Source organism: Siphateles boraxobius, unplaced genomic scaffold (genome assembly GCF_051911475.1).
Source record: "Siphateles boraxobius isolate OS27281-9 unplaced genomic scaffold, OSU_SipBor_1 103, whole genome shotgun sequence".
In the NCBI taxonomy this organism is placed as follows: Eukaryota; Metazoa; Chordata; class Actinopteri; order Cypriniformes; family Leuciscidae; genus Siphateles; species Siphateles boraxobius.
This window is the reverse complement of record NW_027508704.1, coordinates 1,081,449-1,108,412: the sequence shown is the minus strand read 5'-3', so window position 1 is coordinate 1,108,412 and position 26,964 is coordinate 1,081,449. Positions and strand designations below refer to the sequence as shown.

At 41.0% G+C, this 26,964-nt stretch overlaps 1 protein-coding gene across 4 annotated transcripts in view; it reads left to right on the top strand.

Annotated features, from left to right (window-relative positions):
- The window catches only part of LOC143753264 (uncharacterized), an 84,700-nt gene extending 61,690 nt beyond the window's left edge, over window positions 1-23,010 (top strand). For all 4 annotated transcript variants that reach the window (XM_077245665.1, XM_077245664.1, XM_077245662.1 and 1 more), the window contains 7 exons: window positions 2,382-2,548; window positions 3,687-3,815; window positions 4,618-4,793; window positions 13,158-13,327; window positions 14,331-14,555; window positions 15,218-15,324; window positions 20,048-23,010. In XM_077245665.1, the coding sequence (XP_077101780.1) occupies window positions 2,382-2,548; window positions 3,687-3,815; window positions 4,618-4,793; window positions 13,158-13,327; window positions 14,331-14,555; window positions 15,218-15,324; window positions 20,048-20,242 (1,169 nt within the window). In that variant the 3' untranslated portion in view covers window positions 20,243-23,010. The remainder of the gene's footprint in view (window positions 1-2,381; window positions 2,549-3,686; window positions 3,816-4,617; window positions 4,794-13,157; window positions 13,328-14,330; window positions 14,556-15,217; window positions 15,325-20,047) is intronic.
- Window positions 23,011-26,964: the final 3,954 nt, after the last annotated feature.

Below are 26,964 nucleotides of genomic sequence, written 5' to 3'. Positions count from 1 at the left end.
TCTAAACAATTTCATTAAGTTTAGTGAATTTCAATTCAATTATTGTGGTTTGATTCCGATCTTGATTCAATATAGATTCATTTTGATAAATATTTGGTACAGTAGATGCATGTTAATTTTTAAATTAAGAAAATCTCACCTAATTCTGAAAACATAGGCTACAGAGAGCCCTGTCAGCTGGTATTATTACATGCTAAAAATACATGTGATTTTTATTATAATAACAACTTTATAATATTTTAATGATATAAGTAAACATATAATAAATATATAGTGCACATTTAACAAAATACTAATTTATACTAATATTAAATATATTATAAAATAATAATTTTTCCAGCCAACTAACATGCTATGGTCATCAAATGTTTTTTTTTTTCCTGAGGTAAATGTAACGTTATGTGACATATTGTTCTCCAGCTGTTTTATTGACCTCTTTCCGCGGTTGAAAAACACTGATTTATTGATATTATGTATAAGGTATATACATTTCGGTAAGTTGTACTGTATCTTTCAACATAGGCTACCTATTATTGTTCATTTGTGTTTATTTACAATTAACTAGTAGTAAAGAGATTAATGGCACCCCATAGCAGGCGCTAGCTATCTGTCACATCACATTTAAAAGCTCCAAAACAGTATTTATTGTTTAAATTTCGTAATACAATTGACAGAATCTGAGAGCTGAGAATTTGTTTAATATCAAAAGTAACCTAGTCTGTCTTGTCTGTCGGTGTCAATGTCCTCTTTGCTTCGCGATTTTTCTGTGCGTGAGAAAATGGATGTGTGTCGTGAGAGCGTGTGTAAAGTGTCGATTGCGTGAGTCTCACACTGAATGAGTGAGAGTTGGCAGCTCTGCAATAGACATGTTCCATAACATTAGCTGCATCAAACAGAAGATGTGCAAGATACAGTGTAAGCGGGAATCTCTGGGTCATTGCTGGGCAGAGCTGCACCTTCACCTGTTTCTGCGGTCATCTTCCACAATGGCGAACTGACTGCTAGTGCTATGTGAGCGTATGCTGGCAAAGAGCTTGCGCATTCTTTTTTTCAAAATAAAACCAAGTTTTTCATTGGTTTGGAAAGCCAGTGTAATAAATACTTGGAGCAGGCATGGGGAAATATAACGGAGTAAAAAGTAAACTTTGTCTTCAATATTGTAGTGGAGTAAGAGTAAAAGTAGATGCAAATAAAACATACTCAAGTAAAGTACAGATCCCCGAAAAAAATACTTAAGTAAAGTAACGAAGTATTTCTACTTCGTTACTTACCACCACTGCTCAAACGCTGGGGGCGTGTCCGCTGGCTGCGCTGAAACCACGCCCTCTCGCGGTAAAGCTGCCGTCGCCACACTCAACTGTCACCCGCTACAGCCGGAATGGATGCTCCTAGCAGCTTATTAGGTAATTGTAACATAAGCGCACAAGGCAACTTACACTCATTGGTGGGCACGCACTGCCGATGATGTCACCAGTTGTCGGCGCGACGGGAGGATGAAGGCCGAGGCGGGAGATAGTCGTTCGGCCCCTTTCACCAGTAACAGTGGATTATCAGTGAATCCCAGTTGTCTCCGAAGAAAGTTTATAAAACTATCCCGTGTAAAATGATCACTACAGAGGCGGGTTTTGGTGGTGATCCTCAGCTCTCCATCAAGGTGGCTCTTCACAAAATTAATCCACCTCTTCTTGATGTGATCGTTTTTAGGAAATTTAAATAAGGACACCGATCTGTTTTGTACATGATCGCATCCAGGTAGTACGCATTTCCGTGACGAAGACATAGCTAACTGGCCAGCCTCAGGGGCTCTAGTGCGTCATCAAGTAGGGGCGGGGCCAGGAGCTCAGGGGCTCTAGTGCGTCATCAAGTAGGGGCGGGGCCAGCCTCAGGGGCTCTAGTGCATCATCAAGTAGGGGCGGGGCCAGGAGCTCAGGGGCTCTAGTGCGTCATCAAGTAGGGGCGGGGCCAGGAGCTCAGGGGCTCTAGTGCGTCATCAAGTAGGGGCGGGGCCAGGAGCTCAGGGGCTCTAGTGCGTCATCAAGTAGGGGCGGGGCCAGGAGCTCAGGGCTCCAGTGCGTCATCGAGTACCCTTTTAGCCCCGCCCAAAAAATCCGTAAAATAGCAATGGTGAAAAACGGTTTAACGGTCTAAGTCCACAATTCAGTACTTCACAATTCACAGTCTTTGTAATGTGTTTTAGCAATACATTTCTAACATTTATAATGTGTTTAGAATTTTTTTTGAATTGCCTTTACAGGGACTTTAAGGTTCTCCTTTTACTAGGATGACGATGACTATGGGGAGTGTGTATAATCAGTATCAATGTTTGTTCATACTTCATTTATATACTTTCCTGCCTAATGATGTGGTCCTGTTTTGCGTAGCTGACGTGAAGAGCTATTTCCAGGACCGCGTGGCTAGCTTCACTAGCACTCCTAGCCTAGCTCAGCTTCGCACGCTGGAAAAGAAGATCGCAGAACACTTCAGATTTAAAGACTTCAGCCAGCTCCAGCAAGGAACTTACCTTGATTTCATCATCAAAAACAAAAAGGTGTGTGTTTCTGCTTCACCTCGTTTTTCAAGTCTCCATTTATACAGCGTTTTAACAATATAGATGTTTCAAAGCAGCTTTACAGAGATAACAGGAAATTACAGTAACAGAGATTGTGTGGGCTTTACAGCAGCTCTAGAATAAAGTTATTGCCCAGATAAAGATAGTTTTTGATTGATTCACTTCCGTTGCAAAGATCATTAGTTATTATTTTTATAAAAAAATGTTTGTTGCAAATTGTTTTATGCATTTTATATGCATGTAAGGTGTCCTTGAGTGTCACATAAGGCACCTATAAATAAAATGTATTATTATTATTAATTATTAAATATACACGACACCGTTTGAACTGAAACCAGAAAACTTCCGTTGGTTTGCACGACACCAGTGTTTGGTGCTCGCGAACGCAAACTGTGAAACAGGATCCAAGGTGCAAGTTTATTTAATTTTTTTAAAAACATTATCATCTCTGTAAACTTCAAAAACGTGAATCTGTGAAAACGGCGAAGGCATGCACATGCATATCACGTGTTTAGTTTATAAATATATGCGTGTTTGAATATATATATGTGACCCTGGATCACAAAACCAGTCACATGTCGCACGGGTATATTTGTGGCAATAGCCAACAATACATTGTATGGGTCAAAATTATTGATTTTTCTTTTATGCCGAAAATCATTAGGATATTAAGTAAAGATCATGTTCCATGAAGATATTTAGTAAATTTGCTACCGTAAATATATAAAAAATATATTTTTGTGAGTGAATTCAGCAAAATCGTGAACATAAATGCACAACTTTAAAGGCGATTTTCTCAATGTTTAGATTTTTTTGCACCATCAGATTCCAGATTTTCAAATAGTATCTCAGCCAAATATTGTCCTATTGTCCTATTGTCCTAACATATTAATCCTAACAAACCAAACATCAATGTGTTCAGCTTTCATATGATCTATACATCTCAATTTTAAAAAAATGACCCTTGTGACTTGATGACGACAGCTTGTAGGATAAGTGTGTGGTGTAAAGTGTGATAGCAAGCAGATCTCCAGTGCTCCTTTGAGAACCAGACCCGTAAAGAGATGTGTGTGTGTGATGTTTCTCACGGCGTGTGTGTGTGTTGCTCTTCCCGCAGATCCTCCAGGAGGCAGCAGGGGGCGCCGTCTCCATCGACAGCCAAGATCCCGGAGCGAACGGATTCAGACCTTGCAGACAAGATGTGTTTGAGTTCATCAAACAGTGCGGCGAGGGAGACGCCAGCAGAGTGAGTGTTGTTGCCAGCTTGTCTGTGTGTGTAACTTGTCAAAAGAGCTTTTGCACGGTGTGACAGATTCATATTTGCCGTGACAGATAAAACACAGCCTCCTGCTTATAGAGTCCTATGAAATACAGATCTAAGGTTGGTCTGAAAAAAAAAAAAAAACATTTATTTTATACAAAATGTATATTTTACATAGCGATGCAAAAAATGTGTCCGGTGTGGTGAAGAGATGAGTCCCAACTCAGGGCCCCATTAGGACCCCAGTAATATTCCTGATCTAAATCTGTTCTCATCTGTCATTTATTTAAGTGGATAAACTGTTAATATGACAAATAGTAATAAACTCAAACTAAAAAATTTTCATGGTAATTTTAATAACAAAATTTGTACAACATATTGCTCTGATTATTACGATAAAAATAATGGCATAATTATAATTGCATTACGAATTGCTGTAAATACGGTAAGGCTGTGTAAGCCCAGGTAAAGCTCCGCTAACGTTAGCACGCTCATCGGATAGCTGCATGCTACGTTACTATCTACGCTAACTAAAAAACTCTAAGATCGGAAAAATGTTTAAATTTACAATCTATAGCTTGGGTTATATACTAGTATATGAAACATAACAAGTGTGGTTGTAGTTCATGAATGCTTTGGAATACGGATTAAAGACAAAAAAATATATAGAAGTTTCATGTTAAAACAACATTTATTTTATATTTCTAGCGATGCAAGAAAATTTGGCCGGAACACCAAATTATATAAAGGATTCTTCACATTTCTTCTTTCTCTTGTTACGGATAAGCTGGCGTTCATCGAGGCGGCTGTGAGGAGTCACTACGGGATCCGGGACAGTCGAGAGCTGGGTCACGGCCCCCTGGGTTGTCTTGTGAACTACACGCAGCGGCAGAAAGATCTGATCGGCGACTCCGCCGCCAGTGTCGTGCGCTACGAGTGTCCTCTGATGCCCGACGGCTCAGGGTGAGCTGACACTGCTGTACTAGCGCACTAGCGCTACACGATTAATCGCTTATCAAACCGCACGCGATTTGGCAAAGGCTGCGATTATTTTATGTCAGTGAAGTACGACTGATCACATACACACACACACACCCACACACACAGACACCCATCCCTCTGAACACCAGAGTCTCACACACACACACACACACACACACACACACACACACACACACACACACACACACACACACACACACACACATCCCTCTGAACACCAGAGTCTCACTCTCACACACACACACACACACACACACACACATACACACACACACACACACACACACACACACACACACACACACACACACACACACACACACATCCCTCTGAACACCAGAGTCTCACTCTCACACACACACACACACACACACACACACACACACACACACACACACACACACACACACACACATCCCTCTGAACACCAGAGTCTCTCTGACACACCAGAGGACGTCTCATACACACACACACACACACACACACACATATTCCTCTAAATGCCAGAGGACGTCTCACACACACACACTTTCCTCTGAACACCAGAGGACGTCTCTCACACACACACACACACACACACACACATTTTCCTCTGAACACCTACAGGACGTCTCATACACACACACACACACACACACACACACACACACACACACATATTCCTCTAAATGCCAGAGGACGTCTCACACACACACACTTTCCTCTGAACACCAGAGGACGTCTCTCTCACACACACACACACACACACACACACATTTTCCTCTGAACACCTACAGGACGTCTCATACACACACACACACACACACACACACACACACACACACACACACACACACACACACACACACACACACACACACGCACACACACACACACACACACACACACACACACACACACACACACACACACACACACACACACATATTCCCCTGAACACCAGATACAAAATACAAAACTTTTCCATTTGAAAACACATTTTCATTATTAAAAAAATCAATAATCCATATTCACCCTTCAAATTTCACTTCCAAAATATTAAAACTGTTTAAAAATACAACCTATAATATTCAACAGGCAATTTCCGGGCCATTTTATTTCGCTTTAAAAATTCAGTGGTTTAAATTTGACAGTAAATTCAACATTGACATCCAGGAACTGCAGGAAAAGCAGTAGATTACCGAGCATAATCTCCATCTGCTGTTAGTCCACCTCACCAGCAGGGGGTGCAAGTGTGTGTTGTTAATGAAGACCGAACAACACTTAGAGCAAGCCATTCATTCATAAAAACCAGGGGGGTCGCTGTGTCCATTTCTTTTACTGTCTATGATAAAAACTAATTTATAGAAATGTAAGTAAATTTGTTAACTTTATATCGCGGCGATGTGCTTCGGTACAAGGGTTTCCCTCAATACTCCAGGATTGCTGGAATATAAAGTGCTTAATGTAGCTTAATGGACTAATACAGTGATATAAAAAACTCGCACCTTATTGAGACGGCTGTAGGCTACTATATTGCTACAGGCAAGCAGATGGACTCAGAATATGAACTTAACGCGCAAAGTTTCACGCAGCGTTTCCCTGTGATATAAGTTACTCAGTGGCATAGTGGGTGGGACAGGTGTGTGTGTGTGTGCTGCTAATACAATGTTAAATCATAAATCAGACGTAGGCTATGTACAATAACATTACGATGTTCAGCAATCGATTTAAATAGTACATTGGGTTTCATCTGTTGTGTTTAATGAGATCTAATATGTTGTTAGTGCAGAGAATTTTGATTCACATACGTACTGTAATGGTCGAGTGGCAGAACTTTTGCCGTGCGTGTCAGAGGTTCCTGGTTGTAATCCGCACTCGTGTATTTTTTTTTTTTTTTTTTTTTTCATCAAAACTGAATATATTTATCAGTGGTTGTATATCAACCAGGGACACGTTTGTGTGGAGTTTGTTTTGTGATTTCACCGGAACGAAGAGAGAAGAGAGTCTCCGCAAGCGATTGAAGCGCGCGTCCGAGTTCAGACTGCGCCCAAGCCACAAGAGATACTGTATCCGTGCCACTGATCGCAGTGGCAACGCGCACTCGATTTCACAAACAACACATTTCAGCGTTAGATCGCCTCTTATTTAACAAACGAACTAAATGAATGCCCTGCTAGTTAACTGGAGATGTTTTATTTAGGCTATTTGTATGTACATCTGTGCTGCGAGAAATGGTTTCAAAAGTGGTGGGGACAATATCAACCATGGCAGAAATTGGTGGGGACATGTCCCACCCTCAAATTACGCCTATGGATATACTGGCATAAAGTTGGCTTGACATTGGACATTCGCGCATAGGGACCGTCTATAAAGTTACATAAGACATTACACAAGTTTATAACTTCAATTGCAAACTTTAATTTATTTGAATACATATCAAAAATATAAATGGTGTGCATCATGCCTAACACCTACCACTTTTCTGTAAGTCATTATCTCCCAATGCTATTGAAGTTAGAAACGTGTGTACCAATGTATATGTAACTTTAGAGACGGTCCCTAAATTTGTGAATGTCCAATGTCAAGCCAACTTTATTCCAGTATATCACTGAGAATCGCGTAGTGTGAAACTTTGCGCGTTAAGTTCATATTCTGAGTCCATCTGCTTGCCTATAGCCATATAGTAGCCTACAGTCTTCTCATCAAGGTGCGAGTTTGGTCTTTTATTCGTTCGGGTCACGTGACGTCACTGTGGCTTTGTGCCGCCATCTTGACGACCAACGGTCTAAGTAATGCCTGCAATATGTTGTGCAGTTGGGCTGCAACAACAGCCGAAAGAGGAACCCCGAACTGGTATTTTATTCTATACCAAAAGAAAAGGATAGAAGAAATGTCACATTGTATCATGTCTCATCTTTCTGTGCGCACACACTCGACCCGAAGCGTGCAGCCATAGACCCCTATACAGCGCGCGAGTAATGAATTGAGCTCTGTTTTGTGTCTGAATGGACAAATACACAACATTATGTTTAAATGTCCGTTTTGGAGAGTATTCACATAAAATATGTTGGTTATGTCTTAAACAGAGTAGTCATCCAGTCTCTTTGGTAGAGAGAGAGAGAGAGACGAGGAAAACAAACAAGCATGCAAATTGAAACTATCACGGCCGGAAAAATTATCGGGCTTATTTCTTTTATCGTGCGATAATTTATTTATTGACTATCGTGACAGGCCTAAGCCACTTAGCTAGCTAACAGCTCGCTACCTAGTCAGAGCAAACTACCACCAAAATCATACATTTGAATTTTTTTTATAATACCAACATTTCCCATGATTAAATATAAATCCTTGGTGGCCAGGTGCCGCACTTTTACGTCCAGCAACAGCATATTGATACGCGTCTGTACTCTTAAAAGGCTTCAAGCGATCCCCACTGTATGGGGAGGGGTTATGCACAAGATAAATATATATATCATGGAAGGCAAATTGGGGCAAGTCTAGGGCATATAATAAAGGACAAAAGAAAACTGGGGGTAACAAATAAGGATCGGAGCCTAAAATTTAAATTGTATCCATCTATCTCTGTCTTTCTCTCTCATTCAAATGGGCAGTTTGGGCGGCCATACCGGGCGAGATCGGTCGTCAATATGGCGGCGTTGTATTTCTAGTGACGTAGGTGGCATCTATGAATATCACTGTATTAGTTAAGCTACGTTACGCGTTTTATATGTCCAGCAATCCTGAAGTATTGAGGGAAACCCTAGAACTGCAGCACATCGCCGCGATATAATGTTAAGGCAACTAAACAACCAAGAGAAATATGTCTACCTCAAATGTAGGCCTACCATTTGATCTGTACATCAGCATCGGGGGAATAACATTATAATCTAGTTCACGGTAGAGAAAGATGCATGTAGACTACACAGGGACCATGAAGATACTGAATTAAACATAAAAACAGCCCTCATAATAATCACAAATACACTTACATTTCTATAAATATGTTTTTATGAATGAATGGCTTGCTCTAAGTGTTGTTCGGTCTTCATTAACAACACACACTTGCACCCCCTGCTGGTGAGGTGGACTAACAGCAGATGGAGATTATGCTCGGTAATCTACTGCTTTTCCTGCAGTTCCTGGATGTCAATGTTGAATTTACTGTCGAATTTAAACCACTGAATATGTGGAAGCGAATTTGTAAAGCGAAATAAAATGGACCATAAATTGCCTGTTGAATATTATAGGTTGAATTTTAAACAGTTTTAATATTTTGGAAATGAAATATGAAAGGTGAAATATGGATTATTGAATTTTTAATAATGAAATGGTGTTTGAAATGTTTTGAATTGAAATATTCACAGCTTAAAAATTCAACCATGTCTAATTTGAGCCAATAAAAAATGCAAGTCCTAAAAATACAATGCATTAAAATGCAAGCATGGTTAATGCAATGCATATTTTTTTTCAAGTAGTGCAATTCAACAGGCTTTTTGTTTCAAAAACATTTGGCATTATTTTACTTCCATATATTTAGTATATATAACTATATACATATGCATGATTATACTTTTCAGAGGGCCGACATTTCTGTATTTAAAATACTTTTTTTTTTATTGATTTCATGTAATATTCAAATTTTCTGAGATTTTGAATTTGGGGTTTTCATAAGCTGTAAGCCATAATCATCAAAATTATAACAAATAACAAATAAAGGCTTGAAATATCTCACCTTGCATGTAATGAGTTTATATAATATATTAGTTTCACCTTTAAGTTAAATTACTGAAATTACCTTTTGCACGATATTCTAATTTCTCGAGTTTCACCTGTACTGTAATTGAAATCCACAGACGCAAATAGATAAACTGCTCTAAAAGAGTTAAAAATGTATTTAGGATGCTTCTGTCCACTAGTCTGAAAAAACACTTTATGAAAAGCCCAAAATCTCAAAATTGACAGATGCATGAAAAAACGTACTCGGTTACCTAACGTAACCTCGGTTCTCTCTAGAAGAGGGAACGAGTATTGCGTAAGTATAGCTTACGCTACGGGAAAGATTCATTTTTTCGAGATATTGAAGCCAAAAAATTATCCTTAATTTTTGTAACCATTGTCAACGCAGTGCAGCAGCTAGCAGACCTAGAGCAGGCTGTCTAGCGTGCTCATAGGCTGCCCAGCGAAAAACGCTCGTGGCGCAAGCACAGCAGGTTACGCAATACTCGTTCCCTCTTCTAGAGAGAACCGAGGTTACGTTAGGTAATCGAGTACGTTCTCTTACGAGAGGTTCTCTCGTATTGCGTAAGTATAGCTTACGCTACGGGAACCCCTTGTCAACGCCGTGCGCGTCAGCATCCACTTATGAGTCCCAGGATTTCCCGGGGATCCCAGATCAGCGGAAATAAGCGCATGTATATAAGCGCATGTATATAAGCACTCACAGGGAATACAGAGCGGCGACGCCGGTCAATGTATAAGCATATAGCACATAACCTGTCACAGTGCAGCTCAACCAGAAGAGCTAAACCATATAAGAGTAGTTTGCGCTGGACAATACCTGGGCAGAACTGACATCTCACTTAGACTGATAGTAGTTTCGCCTGCAGGGCGGGAACTTCCAGATTATAGAATCTGACAAAGGTGGAAGGGGAGGCCCAGCCCGCCGCCACACATATGTCATGAATAGAAATTCCACTGGACCATGCCCACGAAGAGGGCACGCCTCTGGTGGAATGAGCCCTGACGCCCAAGGGACATTGCAGCCCTTTTGCTGTATAAGCAGCTGCAATCGCGTCTATTATCCATCTGGATAGAGTCTGTTTCGAGGCGGCGAGACCTTTGGTGCAGCCACCAAACGAAACAAAAAGCTGCTCAGAACGCCTGAAAGGGGCGGAGCGCGTTATGTAAACTCTCAGCGCACTGACCGGGCAGAGGAGATTAACATCACTCTCACTATCAGATGCTGGCAGAGCCGATAGCGAAATGACCTGTGCTCTGAACGGTGTGCCAATCACTTTAGGAACATAGCCATGTATAGGTTTGAGGATGACTTTTGAGTCATTCGGGCCAAACTCGACCCTCCCCCTCCCCGTTGCTGAGAGCTCTGTCTGTATATATGTCAATATAGAAAAAAAGCTTGACTTCGACCCGATATTTCATCCCTCCTGGAGGAGATATTTCATCCCTCCTGGCCACATTATGCAGCACTGCCGTTTTTGCCCGGTAGACAGCTGATGTAATGAGCAAACAGGCGGGATCGTTGAATTGGCTCCTGACAGAAAAGCGCCACTTTGGCAGCACTGTGCTAGGAAACAGGCGGGATCGTTGAACTAGCTCCCGACAGTGATTGGCACGTTTCCCTGATTCTCTTGATCACCTGTGGTAACAGAGAGACCAGAGGGAAAGCATAAAGTGGGCGGCTGGGCCAGGTCCGGGCCAGCGCGTCCTCGTTCTTTGAAAAGAACCTTGGGCAGTGAGCGTTGTCCTGTGACACAAATAGGTCGACTTCCGTTTTGCCAAAGAGGCGCCATAGCAACTGAACTGTTTGAGGGTGCAGGGACCATTCCCCCGGGGGAACATTGTTCCTGGACAGTCTGTCTGGGCCGTCGTTCAGATGGCCTGGCACATGCGCCTGCTCTCAGCGAGCGCAGGTGGTTCTGAGACCAAACTCGGAGGCGTTCTGCCAGATTGCAGAGATTTCTGGATCCGACACCGCCCTGGCGGTTCACGTAGGACACTACAGACATGTAAACCGGAGGAAAAGCTACAGCGCATTCTCGACCGATATCATTTCCAGACAGTTTATATGGAGGGTTTTTTCCCGGTCTGACCACAGGCCAAAGACTGGTCTGCCCTCGAAGAGCGCGCCCCAACCCGTGTTGGACGTGTCTGTCGAGATGACCTTCCGGTATGAGACAGTTCCCATAACCACTCCCCGCTGGTACCAGTCGGCCGCTAACCAGGGCTGCAGGTCTGTGATACAGCTCTGAGTCACTCTTATCCGGGAGCAGCCTGACTCCCAGGCTCGGTGAGACACACGAGCGGCCAGCCAGCGTTGTAGCGGGCGCATACGTAGCAAACCCAGCTGAAGTACCGCAGCAGCTGAAGCCATGTAACCCAGCATCATCTGGAATGTCAGACAGAGGATTGGAGCCTTGGGGAGAATGGAGTGTTCCACGATTTTGAAAGCTCAGAGTGCAGCTTTGGGAGGAAGGGTGCAGGCCTGGCAGCGGGCGAGTCTGTTGTGCGCGGGCTCCTTAGGCAGCAACCACTTGAGCCCGAGGCGGTCAACGGGCTGCGCGGAGGCGCATCAACTCAGCGTCCACTCCGGCGCGGGTCCTGCCGGATTCCTGGATAGAGGAGGAGGCGGAATGTTGAGAATTCGACCAATCCTCAATATCAGAAGCCAGGATAGAGCAGCTGTCAATAGCGGCGGGTCCTGCCGCTTCATCGTCAGACGCGGGTGCAGAAGGGCGACGGAGTGTCGCAACGTGTCGCAGCGGCCGCAGGCTCCTGAGGTCTTTGGGAACGGCGCTTCTTCCTGCCCGGTCCCACAAAGGGCGGAGTGACAGCTTCAGGGTCGCAAGCTTAGAGTCGAGCCCGCAGGGTCGACATTGGAAGCTCTTCACAGTGCTCACATCCTCCGGTAGAGAAGGCAAGAGCAGCGTGTTCCGGAACCAGGCAGAGAGCGCAGATCACGTGGCGGTCTCCAACGCTGAGCGGGGCTCTGCACGAGCCACAAGTGGAGCAAAGCATCTTGAAAAAGAAGTCTCGCGCTCTTTTAGTGCTTAGGAGCTAGAGTTCAGAAAGGATACGTCGCCGAATAGCGTAGCTGGCATGGAAGGCTGAAGGTGGCGAAGATAGCCGGCTTCCTCAGGCACTGTCCTAAGCTGGCTTGTCGCTGTTTGACGGCGGCGGCTTCTCAAGATCCAGCGATGCAGAGAGCTTCGCTGAAGAGATGAAAATCTGAGAATTCAGCCTACGAACCCTGCTTATATACGCTAAGCCACGCCCATATTGGCGGGTTTTGACGCTGTGGACGTGACGTCACGTCGGGTTCAGTGATAGGCTGCTGCAGTTCCCGCAGGGCAGCCGATGAGCACGCTAGATAGCCTGCTCTAGGTCTGCTAGTTGCTGCACTGCGTTGACAATGGATACAAAAATTAAGGATAATTTTTTGGCTTCAATATCTCGAAAAGATTAATCTTTCTGTAGCGTAAGCTATAATTAGGCAATACGAGAGAACCTTTCGTAAGAGAACACCGTGGTGTCTCGCCTTAAAGTGTCCTTCATAGGACCCTGTTGATTGGAGGCCTGATTGAGTGTGTGTGTGTGTGTTCTCAGGGAGTGTGTGTCCGATACGGTGGGTCTGCTGGGCGAGGTGGGCCGGGATCAAGCGTGTGTGTGTCTGCTGTCGGCGCCTCTTCTGCAGGATCTGCAGGAATGGAGTCAGTGGGAGCTGGTGTTTCGACCCAGCCTCGGCCCAATCAAGGACTTCATCGACAAGCACTGTGGTGGGGCGGCCCAAGCATGCTTCCTGTTTTTATTATTATATGTTTATTTTTTATCATTCATATGTGACCCTGGACCACAAAACCAGTCACAAGGGTAATTTTTTTAAAATTGAGATGTATATCATCTGAAAGCTGAACTTTTAAGCTTTCCGTTGATGTATGGTTTGTTAGGAAAGAACAATATTTGGCTGAGATACAAATCTGGAATCTGAGGATGCAAAAAAATCTAAACATTGAGAAAATCGCCTTTAAAGTTGTTCATTTATGTTCACGATTGTGCTGCATTCACTCACAATTGTTACTGCTATTGCCACAAATATACTCGTGCGACTCGTGACTGGGTTTGTGGTCCAGGGTCACAGAGTACAATCATGTAGTATATTTCAGTTTACATAGTGCTCAATGCAATCACAAAGTGTCTTTACAAATACAAATATGTAATAATAATAAGTTTTCATATAATAATGTACAATTTTAAATATAAATTGTCCTCCAGATTTATTAAATGGTTTCAACGTAGACATTATTTCCCCTTTTTAAAAAAAAGAGAGAAAAAAGGAATAAGGGTAGTTTGAAGTTAGTTGTGATTATGAATTATTTTAAATACGTTTCACTTGAATTCATCTGCTACCAGCTTTCAATTGCTCTTAATGAGCCGCGGTGCGTCGGCAGATTACGCAATTGAGAGAATAAACTAACACTTTTCAAAGTCTGTGATTTTAGCGCCTCTTAGCGGTAAAAGGCAGCAATTACACCCCCGCAAACAGAATAATACAATAAAAGTATTATTCTGGTTGGCTACCTACTGTATAAACAACATTAAAAGCTTGATTTTTACTGCACAGAATATGAAAGTCTTGTCTGCGACAAGTTTCAAGCTCAAAAACACTAATAATTTGAATCGTCAAAATCCCAGTAAATATCATGATGTGATTTTTTTGTCAATATTGGGGATAAATGTCTTGTTTTTTGTTGGTTCTCACTGCAAACATCATTTATCCAGGTAAAACGGAGCTGCTGGCTCTCGAGGTTTCTCCCGGTGTCTTGCTGAGAGTCACCAGCGATACGAGCGACAAGCACTTCTCAGAGTCGGCACAGGCTCTGGACCCGGTCGGAACCGCTGGTCACCTGGTCTCCATCGTGGTGTCTGATGGGATACCGAACACGCCCACGGCGCTCTTAGCCAATCACATGGAGAGTGCGCTGAACGTAGCAGTCGCACAAGAAGGTAGGAGCTGCTTTTCTCATGTCTCGTGTGCACTACGGGTGTAACGATCCAATACATATCACGATACTGAACTCACAATACCATATTACTGCGATACTCAAAACATGTGATAAAAGGTTAACAAGAAATGTGCTCTTGATTAAAATGCTAAATTTGGTGTTACATTGTGTGTAAATGAAAACGTTTCGGACTTGGTGCTGGAAACCCAAAGCACAGCACAATAGAGACGCCGAATGACAATATTCATGATTCTGAAGCTGAAAATACAGAATTTTTTTAGACTAATATGTTTGCACTCTTACACTGACTATATTTAAAATAACCACTTTTTACTGGTAACATCAGACGTTTTGCATTATCAGCACCCACAAATATGCATTATTATACATTATATTCAACATTATTTATAGTAATTTAATGTAGTACTGACACTAAACTTTTTCACACAGTAATTTTTTATTTTGGGTGAACTAACCACAATGTATATTGTCACTATCGACGATACATATTGTTGCGTTTTTGTATTGCGATATATTGTGACACGATATATATTGTTACACCCCTAGTCTGCACTGGTTTGTTTATCTTGTCATAATCACATTATCTCTGCCAATGATTTAATGTTGGACTCATATCATGTTTGCATTCTGGGTTGTTAACAGAAATAACGCCCGGGGAGGATGAGTACTCGTGTGGCGGCGTGGCTCGGTTTGTGCTCGAATGCATCGCAAAGATGCCCACGAGAATTTGCAAGGAACTATTGCAGCAGGTAAAGAGAAATAATAATCTGTCTTCAATCAAACTGTGAAAGAAACCAACTTTCACTATGCATTACAAAAAAATGTCTTGTTTTTCAGTACAAATATCTAAACGAATACATTAAGATATTAACTAATATAAACATTTCTTAAGTTATAAAGTGTTGTTTTCTGAAAACATTATCAAAATGAAGTCAGTTTGTACTTAAAGCAAATACAAATATCTGTCAATGGGGTCAGAAAAGTTGTTGTTTTCACTTTAGATTGTTTATTTTTCTGACCCCATTGGCAGATATTTGTTCTTGTTTTAATCACAAGCTCATTTTGATAAGATATACGTTTTGTTTTCTGAAAAAATTATGAATTAAGTGCCTTGATACTTTAAATTAAGTTTGTTTTTGTGTCCCCCCCCCCCAAACATGTTGTCCAAACATATCTGCAACATTTATCAAGTTCACGGATAATTGTGCGTGCATTTATTAATCAATACTGACAACAAAACTAGCACAAAACTATGTGTAATTGCAAATAAGTTAATTTCCATTAATATGCAACGTTTTAGAAAAGTATGAATTAGTAGAATATCCAGTGTTATGAAAACAGTAGGTCAACATAACTACAATGCGCTCTTTAATTCCCGGTCTTATTCTGCCTTCTAGTGGCATTTCGAAATGAATACAAACCTTAACATAACGGACAGTGTTCAGACCAAACACAGTAAATAATCATACTAATAAAGTATATGTTCAACAAAATCTGATGAGTTCAGAATATAAACTCAACAAGTTTAATTACACGTTAAGCAAATTGCCGAATACACTCAAATGAGATCGACTCAGACGTCAATAAATGGACGCGCAAATTATAATCACTAATACAAAATAAAACAAATGTATTTTATACACAAAAATGTCTCTATTTGTATAAATTGCTGCACATTCGTTGAATTCTGAATTTTGCACACATAATTGAAAGCAATTTGTTTGTGGATAGTAGCCTAAAACATATCTGCAACATTTATAAAGGTCACGGATAATTGTGCGTGCATTTATTAATCAATATGATACTAAAATCATAAGTATACTACAAAAATCAGATAAGTCCAGAATATGAACGCAAAGGGTTTAATTTGACGTTAAGCATTTTCCTCCCATAGAAACTCATAAGAACGCTAAATGTAGCTTAATGCATATTAGAATGTCTCCTTATTATGTCGAAATAAAGAGATATTTATGTTGAAATAACGAGATATGTATGTCGAAATAACGAGATATTATGTCGTAATAATGACTAATTATGTCGAAATAACAAGATATTTAAGTCGAAATAACGAAATGTTATGTCGTAATAACGACTTATTATGTCGAAATAACGACTTAAAGGGTTAGTTCACCCAAAAATGAAAATTAAGTCATTAATTACTCACCCCCATGCTGTACCAACCCCGTAAGACCTTCGTTCATCTTCGGAACACAAATGAAGATATTTTTGATTAAATCTGAGAGGTGGATCACTGCTACATAGGCTGCCAGAGGGAATGAAACTTGACGGCCCAGAAAGGCATTAAAGAACATGTTTAAATAATCCATGTGCCTACAGTGGCTCAACTATAAGTTTATCAAGCGACGAGACTACTTTTTTTCCCGAAAAAAAAAACATAATAACAACTTTATTCGACTATTCCTTTTCATTCCTTGTTGGCCTGAGACGAGAGTTCAAGAGATTTCCACGACGCATGCGCGAGAACTGAACAAGAAGTATTAGAAGAAGGACGTTCTCTTCTCAGTTCTCGCGCATGCGTCGTGGAAATCTCTTGAACTCTCGTCTCAGGCCCACAAGGAATGAAAAGGAATAGTCGAATAAAGTTGTTATTATGTTTTTTTTTTCGGGAAAAAAAGTAGTCTCGTCGCTTGATAAACTTATAGTTGAGCCACTGTAGGCACATGGATTATTTAAACATGTTCTTTAATGACTTTCTGGGCCGTCAAGTTTCATTCCCTCTGGCAGCCTATGTAGCAGTGATCCACCTCTCAGATTTAATCAAAAATATCTTCATTTGTGTTCCGAAGATGAACGAAGGTCTTACGGGGTTGGTACAGCATGGGGGTGAGTAATTAATGACTTAATTTTCATTTTTGGGTGAACTAACCCTTTAAGTCGAAATAACCAGAAGTTTTCTTCTTTTTTTTTTACCTTGCAGTTCAGGGCTTCCGTAGTATTAATCATCCTAGAAAGCTTTAGATGACCTAATAAATGACCTAAAGTTGCAAATTCACTTTAGTATATTTTTTAAAGCCCCCCTGTAGTCAATAATTGTATCTTTTAAAACTCATCTTTGATCACCAAAATGACATATGTGAAAGTTTTTTCCTTGAAAAGAAATTGTCATGCCTTAAAATATCTTGAAAGAACTCGACACCCTCGGCTCATTTAGTATACGCGGTTCTATGAATATGCAAATGAGCCCCGCCTCCACTCACTCACTCACTCCCTCACTCAGAGATCCACTCGTTGACGATCACACGTTGATCTGATTGGTTACAAGGTAGTTTGTGACGTCAGAAACACCAGTGATTTCAAACCGTGTTTTTGAGACTGTCTTTGGTTCACTGCAGTTTTAAGGAGAAAATACTCAGCAATGCTGTCGACTTATGAATTTACACACGGTTTGTCTTACTGTGCGTTCACACAAGACGCGATTTGAGCGTCAAATTCGCGTCTGCCGCGTCTTGTTATACGTGTGTACACTTTGAATACATTCGCGCCATCTTTTTACAAGATGACTAATGTTGATCGAGCATTCATCGAGAGAGTCACCGCTATTTGCTCTGGAGAGCAGAACTGCGGCGTAGGGATCATCGTCGCCATTTTTGGGTCCACCAGACGCTTCGGAGATGAACCCAGTTTGGCGAGTTTCACCATTTGCTCCAGAAGCTCCGCCTGGATGACGTCCGCTTTCAGCGGTACTTCTGCCTGTCCCGCGCCCAGTTCAATGACCTGCTGTCCCGCATCGGAGCAAGGATCATCCTCGCCCTCGCCCTCACCCACCTAATCTGTAATTTATTGTTGTTTTGATGACAAATGGAGTAAGCCTAGACTACTACAAAAGTGATTAAACTGTCCTGTGACTTTTTTCCCCCTCACACAACACTGTCCAGACACGAACTATGTTCTTGCAATAAAGTATGTTGATTCTCTTTACATTAGAATAATAATGTTTCATATAATCTAGATTAGATATGGAATAAATAGCATACAAAATTAATGTCTCGTATATTAAAATCAAGTTTTTATGTGATAAAATATTTACTTCACCACGTGACAGCAGCATGCTGGCTACTGATTGGTTAACGCGGCGCGAATTGACGCAGAAGTTCAGATTTTTCAACTCGGGCGGCAGACGCGAATTTGCGTCAAACGCGTGAATGCACAAAAAGCACTAAATAAATCATTGGCGCGTAACCCGCCAGACGCTCAATTCGCGCTATTCGCGAATTACTTGCCGCGCGAATGAGGCAAGCCTCATTCGCGTCTACCGCACCGCGCTCTACGCCTCATTCGCGCCGCAGGAATTTTTTACCCGCGTAACGCGTCTTTGCATTGACTTAACATTGAAATCACTCGCGCTAGACACTCTATTCGTGTCCAGTGTGAACGGACCATTAAAGCATAGCTATTAAAAATATCACAGAGAAATATAAACAACATTAAAAGCTGGATTTTCACCACAGGGATCATTGGGAACAATTTTACTGTGTCATTGTTACATGTAGTTACTGAAGTAATAATAACTATAAATTATGCATAATTACATGCAATTAACCCCATTACTAATCCTATAATATGTAGATGTAGTCATTTATTATTACTCCGTACTTAAGTTAGGGTTAGACAATAATGTGCAACGCACTGTAAAATAAGGTTTCACTTGTTAACATTAGTTAATGCATGAACTAACATTAACAATGAGCAATATATCTTTACAGCTTTTATTAAGCTTTGTCAAGGTTCATGTTTGTGTTAGTTCACAGTGCAATTACTAATGCAATCTTATAATAAAGTGTTTCCATGAATCTAACTCACTTTTTTAGGTTAGCTTTTTCCTAAAGGTTTTTATTATTGTATTCCCATGTGTTCTTTTGTTTCTTGTACGCTTTGCATTTCTATCTGTGTTTTTTTTTTTCTCTTTGTATTTTTGTGTAAAGTGCCTTGAGAAGCTGCTTTAAAGGCACTGGATAAAATTAAGTTTTTATTATATTATTGTTTCTTTTAGAGTGCACTGCAAAAAATGCTTTTCTTACTTAGTATTTTTGTCTTGTTTCCAGTCCAAATATCAAACATTTCTTAAATCAAAATGCGTTTACTAAAGTAGTAAAATGACATAAGATATTAAGTCTTGTTTTCTGGGGAAATAAAAAGAATTAAGTGAGTTTTTGCTTAAAACAAGCAATTTATCTGCCAATGGGGTAAAAAAAATCTTGTTTCTGTTTGAATTAGGATTATTCTTCTAACCCCATTGGCAGATCATTTAGCTTTTTTCAAGCATCAACTCAATTCAAATAATTTTGATTAATCCCGCCGGAAAACAGGACATCATTTCTTGTCATTTTTACTCATCTAGTAAATGCATCTTGATTAAGAATATTCTAGATATTTGGACTGGAAACAAGACAAAAATGCTAAGTAAGAACAGCATTTTTTGCATGATTTGGTGTTTGTAATGATTTTGTGCAGGTGTTTTTGGAGCCGCTCTCTAAAGTGCTCGGTCAGGCCAAATCTAAAGCCCTCCTGCTGGACGCTGCCCGTTCAAACACACGTCACCTGAACAAACTGCATCAGATGGGCCTTCTTCTGGGCATAACCGAGTGGAGAGGAGACTTCAACAGCAAACTGGTTTCTCCAGCTCGTCCCGAACTCAAGAAGGTCTGAGTTCACTTCCAGTTTCCTTGATCAGAACCTCGTTTCAAACTGGATTCTGTACACACCAAAATTGTTTCAAACACTGTTTTCACTTTTGCTGACTTTACAAATGCGCACTTTTAAATGTTTCCAAAAGGTTATAAAATACAGTAACTGTTTTCATGCATCGAAATAAAACCAAAATTGCATTATGACTTCGATTTAATTAAATTAATATTTGCGCTGCATGTTTCATCGTAAAGCGCAAATCTGTGTTTATTTACACACGAGCAGCTCATTTGAGTTGCTTTAAAGGTGATCTAAGTAACATTTTTTACCTTAACTGAACAGCTTCGGAGTCAGTGGAATGGTTATATTACTAATTTCGGGTTGAATGGTGGTGGTTTCACACCCCCCTGGTGCCCAAGAGCGGAAAAAAATCTCTTGTAACTTTGGGCCGGCGGCCTCGCCGTCAGGAAGTATCGCGTGATATCAGGTCTCGCGATGTAACGAATTGCTTGACGGCACTGCACACGTTCACGCCCCCATTCAAGCCCCGGCTAGCTATAAGCAAAGGGCAATGATAGATTGAGTTATGGCTGAGCCTGTAAAAAAGAACCAGAAAGCTAGGAAATCTTTGTCAGAGGACCAACGAAAGAGGAAACGGGAGACTGACCTATGAAGGTATTTTTGGTGCAAAACAACTGAACGCATGTGACAGTGAAATGTGTAGTTGTAGAGAATAGCCACACATGTGTATCAGTAAATTTGAAGTCACAGAGAGAAATGTTTCAACCCTCTGGGGTCTAAGGGGTTTTTCGGGTCCTTGAGGTGTTCTGACATGCTCTGACATTTGTGCTTTTTTCAGTTGCTTATAAACACATTAATAGCAAAGGTGTAATTACACTCTATTTAGCACAAACAGGGCTACCATAATATGTGAGCAAAATGTATGTACATGTTTGCATTTTTGAGAGAATATTGTTTATGCATGTTTATGCAAAAACTAAAACTTAAAGTGTCGGAAATAAGGCCACAAAACACATACTAAATATGTGTCCACAATACTTTTGACTAATGGATGTTGTTGCCTAGAGTTTTTGCTTCAAAATGATCTGAAAATCATCCTGCCTAATCATTTGCACTAAACAATACATTGATTTAAATTTTACAAGACACCTTTTGATTGGAAAGGCAATATGCGTGATGGCGTGTTCACACCTGAGAAGACAAAGGCCGGATAATGTGCCACATACATAATGAGCTGCATATTAATTAGCCTTTCACACAGATGTGTCACAGGGTCCCAAAGAATGCAAGGACAAAAGAAATGAATTGCAAACTTGTAGACTTTTTTTCTCTCTCCCACAAACACAACACAACAGTTACACCTTCTAAAATTCTTCATTGCAGGTGCACAAATCCTATTCTACAAATCACAAATTAAGAAACTCGTTTTTAACAAATTAAGAAACTCAAAACGCATTTACACACCCGCATCAACACATGTGTTGTCACAGAGAAATTTTGCTCATCCGCAAATCAGTGTGTGAATTCATCCAATGAGAGTTGCACACTTGTAGAATATTTTCTCACAAATATCTTGTATATTTTTCTAGCACAAGCACAAGTACATAACTACAGCTGCTTGAATCTGCAGTGACGAATCTCAAACACTGTTTACTGTTTCCGCGCTCTCCCTTTTGCACTATATATCTCGTGAAATGTGGAGCAAAAGTGACTTGTGCATATGTAGAGGCAGTGGGCGGAGCCTATATGAATATTCATGAGTTTCCCGGGCATGCGCGTGTCGAACTGCTCATTTTAGTTCACTCAGAGGTTCACTCCTCGTTTCTCAGCAGGTTTAATGGGTTATTTCAAAAAAGGTAAATATAGTTTCAGTGCGAAGTTAAACTACAATTGTGTATCGTTTCGTAAAGTTCATAATGTTTTTATTAATTTGCAAGTTTTGTGCATTCGTCAATGACTGAATGATTGCAGGCATTCACTTCGTGTAGGCCTATAAAGTACAGCAAACTTCAATAAATTGCACCTAGCGAAGCTTTAAAACTGTGTCTTTTACTAATTGTTATCATTTGTTGATTGCAATAAATTAAATAAACCCTCATAAATGTATCTATGGGCTAACACTTTTTTTTTTTAACAAATATATCCTGGTGTGATTGTTCTTAAATTCTTGTTCATTTAAATAAGCCAAATAATTTAAGACCACACAGAAGCATGTATGATTTGCTTTAATACTTAAGTACAACTTGGATTAAACAAAATTGTATGGATAAATTACATTTGGTACAACTAGGTTACTGTAAATGATGAAAAAAACACTTAACATTCTTTTACGGAATATAATGAACAACCAATTTGATGTTCTAAAAGAATTGTATTTACAAATATACATACTGGCAAAATAATGTAACACTATTTTTTAATGTTTTGGTTGCAAGGTGTGCTTGTGCTGGCTTTGTTATAATAATATATACATTACTGTTCAAAAGTTTGGTATTAGTAAGGTACTAGGTAGGGTACCAAGACTACATTTATCAGAAAAACAGTAATATTGTGAAATATTATAAATGTGTGAAAGTTTTCTATTTTAATGTTTTTAAAAAATGTATTGTGATGGCAGAGCTCATTACTCTAGATTTCAGTGTCACACGACCCTTCAGAAATCATTCTAATACCGATTTGCTGCTCAAGAAACATTTCTGATTATGATCAGGTGGTGCTGCTTAATGAAGTGTGGAAATCATTAAAATTATTATTATTTTGTAACATTATAAGTGTCTTTGCTGTCATTTATTATCAATTTAAGGCATCCTTGACCTTGCCTGCTATAAAAGTATAATTTTTTTTAAATGAAGTTATGTAACAAAGTTCGGGAGGAGCATGTTCAGGTAATCAGCCAATCAGCTCAAGAGGAAGCCGGTATAAATAAAGCTTTTCCTCACCTCCTGTCTCATGACAAGTGTCTCAGCATCAGCATTTGACTCCGCCCTCGTGCCGTCATGTCTGAGCTAGAGCTCTTCACTTCTGACAACTATTCTCTCGTCACGGACGACACTCCATCGCAATCCGCGATTCCAAGGATCGTTCCACCTCCAGCCTCCTCAGATCGGGGACGCCAGCTTCCTCGATCCCCTCCACGCACGCCAAGAGGCCGAGGACTCCCCTCACCACCGCCAGCGAGGAATCCACCATCTTCCTCTGCGTCTGCACACTCTCCAGCCCACCCAAACATCCCTCCCATAGGGAAGTGGACTGTTAAAGGGCTGAGACAAGCCCTAGTTAACTCCGATGCCAATTTTTCTCGCAGATTGAACAAAGCAGATCTTTTTAATCTATATGTCTCTTTACAATCTACTCACCCTTCTGTTTCAGCTCCCACTTCATCAGCCCGAACGAGCAAGGCCCGCCGGACCACGATAGCTCGCCCCCCAGCGTTGTCACCGTCCTCACAAACAGTCCCGGGCTCCGCTCACGCGCCACGTCACCACAGACCTTCCGCCTGCCTGGGCCACGCCCCAGAACCAGTCGCGGTAGGGCTTCAACCTCTTCCAGGTCAATAGCCGGCCCCGCACGCTCCAGATCCCTGCAACATCAATTACATGTCAGCTCCTCAAACGTTCCCTCTCCCTCCGTACGTTACCTTTTTCAATTTTCCTTATTTCATGCGCCAGCTGCGCACCCTATCGTGAGGATGCCTCCGTTAGCCGGTCAAGCGGCGACGCATTTTCTTCCGCTTCCTCACTATGCTCACTTCTTTCCTCCTCCACCTGTGCCGGGTGCTGACATTTGCGCGAGGATGCCTCCGCAAACGGCCTCAGCACCGGCCCTCCCTCCTATCAACCCTCTCCTCGCTCGATCTCCCTTCTCTTTCTTTTCAGCCACTCAACAACCAGCCCCTCCGAACGCCGTCGCCGCAGAACCTCCGCTAGTGACGAAGAACATCAGAGCTCAAATCCTCGCAGGTGCGGATGTAGACTTGGGCTCTCTCCTGTCAATGTTCCCCATGTCAGAATCCAATCGCCAGGTAGACTGCGGCAGCATATCGGTCACTGGCCCCCCCAGCTACTAGACATTCCCCAGTTTTCAGCCTCTTCGGCCCTTTTTGAGCTCTACCCGATCGTCGTTGCAGCTTCCCTATGGGGGAAAGGGTGGTCATCCAAAAGCATCCAAGTTCATTGCGACAACAAAGCAACCGTTCACTGCATTAACTGAGGTCGTTCTCACTCACCTGCATTAATGCCACTCCTCAGATGCCTCATCTGGATCTCCGCCTGCGACCAGTTCATAATTAATGCAAAACTCTCTCTCCCGTTTCTCTTTTCAGAAATTCTGGACGCTGGCACCAGAAGCTGACCCCATTCCAACCCCAGTACCTCATTATTTTCAACTAATCTTCCCATAAACCATCTGCTAAAATCCCTTCTGGACACGTCCATCGATTCCATCCTCCAAGCAGTTTCACCCAGAACGCTCCGGTCATATTACACCGCGTGGAAATCTTTCAAATCATTTCACCTCTCCCACAACCTGCCGTTTCCCAAATTCTCTCTTCTAACCGTTACCTCATTCATATCTCACCTCAACAGAGTTAAAGGTCTCCAAGCCGGATCCATAAAAAGCTATTTAAACGCACAGTATGTAACTTTTGGCCACCAGGGGTCACTCAATCAAAATAATAACAAAGACGTACTTTGATGACGTCGGGAAAGTGCGTGGGCTCATGGAAGTTGTTGTCATTGTCACTGTCAAGCAGCGAATCTGGCATCTCCAGCAGAAAACATGTTCACTGACGAGGTAATGTGTTATATTACATCAACACGTGTGTATTTTTCCCCGCGCCGTGATGAGTCGTTCATGAACGATCCGTTCATTGCCTCTGTCACGCGACAAATGAACAAAAGACTCGGAAGGTCAAGTAATTATTAATGTTCCCTGTAAATTACTTTTGCCTGCATTATAATTATTTCTTAATTCAGAATATGATCAAGATTGCGTTGGTGAATGTGCTCGGGGAATTTGCCTGTTAAAAGTATAACATTTAAAGCCCCTGAAATGACTAGAAAAAAGATTAGTTAATTTTGATGAACGAGATTTAACAGTAGAGTCAGTAAAACGATCCGAACTTTCCATCACGGTCGCGACATGGGGGCGTGGCAGCATCGACGATTCCATTTTTTATTTACATTTTTGAGTTTGTGAATTAATTTCGATCGATTTCGATTTAAAAATCGAAATCGTGACACCCTTAGTAAGAACAAATAGCGCTGTTTTCAGTTGTTTCACTAGTTTACTCTGAACTACGCAGCACGGCCCAGTGGATAACGGAACGCAAGCTCAATGGAGTTGCGTTTACTCCCGGTCCCGGACACTATTATTAAACATTTCTTCGACATCCAGTGAGAAGCGTTTCAATCTGACACATCTCTCTGTTACAAACCACAAATCACTCAATGATTTTAACTATTTTTAAATCGGATGAAACAGCCTCAACATTCCCAACACGACTGATGAGGTAAATAGCAGAAACATTGTGCCATGAACGAAGTTAGAAGACTAAATCCCTAATCACCAGCCTTAAAAACATTTACCATGAATGTACTGTAGTAATTTACCATGGTTTGGGGAGAAATGTGGAATATTTATATTGAATACTATGTTATAGTCATTTATATTGCATTAGATTTATTAGGGGGCTAGAGAAATATATAATTAATTGTGTGTATAGTTTTTACCTGTTTAGGCATTTTTTATACTGTGGGAGTGAGTGAGTAGCCATGCATGGTTTTACCTATGGTTACGAAGTCTCACTGTCAGAATATTTTAATTTAAGCCTATAATAATTATTAATAAAATAATTCTAACCAATAGAATAGCCTATATGATCTTGTATAATTCATATATTTGTACATAGCTGTAAATAAGTTATTTATTATGGTCTGATAAATCTGCATACTGTTGTCTACCACATTTCCAAGTAAATAGCCTACAATACTTTTATGTTTACTTTAGCTTACTTATTGATACTGTTATGTTTCAATAAATAAGCTAAACCCATCGGCCCACCTCAACTTTTCGATTTAATAATCCGGCCCTCGAATAAAGCTAATTGAATAGCCCTGATATATCACGGAGACGCCTGCGCGTGAACTAGAGCCCGTCTCATAAATGAACCGAAACTCAGCGTATAGCCTACACTTCACAGACCTGAAAAATATATCTATATTGAAATGTCTACTTGTAAACAGAACAATTCAAAACGAAAGAAAACGGAAAGAATAAGCCGGTTCTGCTTATGAAGTGTGCATTTCTCTCTGGCGCATTCACTACTGCGAAGATCGCGAGTCAGCAACGTCAACTTCATCTTTATTAATAAACCATTAAAATGTCTCCTTGCCAGGGCCGTAGAGAATCCGGGGGCCCCTGAAAAAATATTGATGTGGGCCCCCCACCACCCTCCACCAATATATTGTATGCATACTCATATATTGTATGCGTACTGTACAATATATGAGCATGGAGGCCCACATGTAACTTTATACAGTGGCGGTTCTAGGATTTTTCTGTAACAGGGGCCATTAAGGGGCCACATGTTACATTCAGGGGCCAAATACAGGGTACATTCAAGCACACAAAATAATTTATTCAGTACGGTGCAAATACATTTCGGCAGTCATTCCTTTTTCAAACGCTCTAATAAAAAATTATGAGCCAGTAAAGTTCTTAAT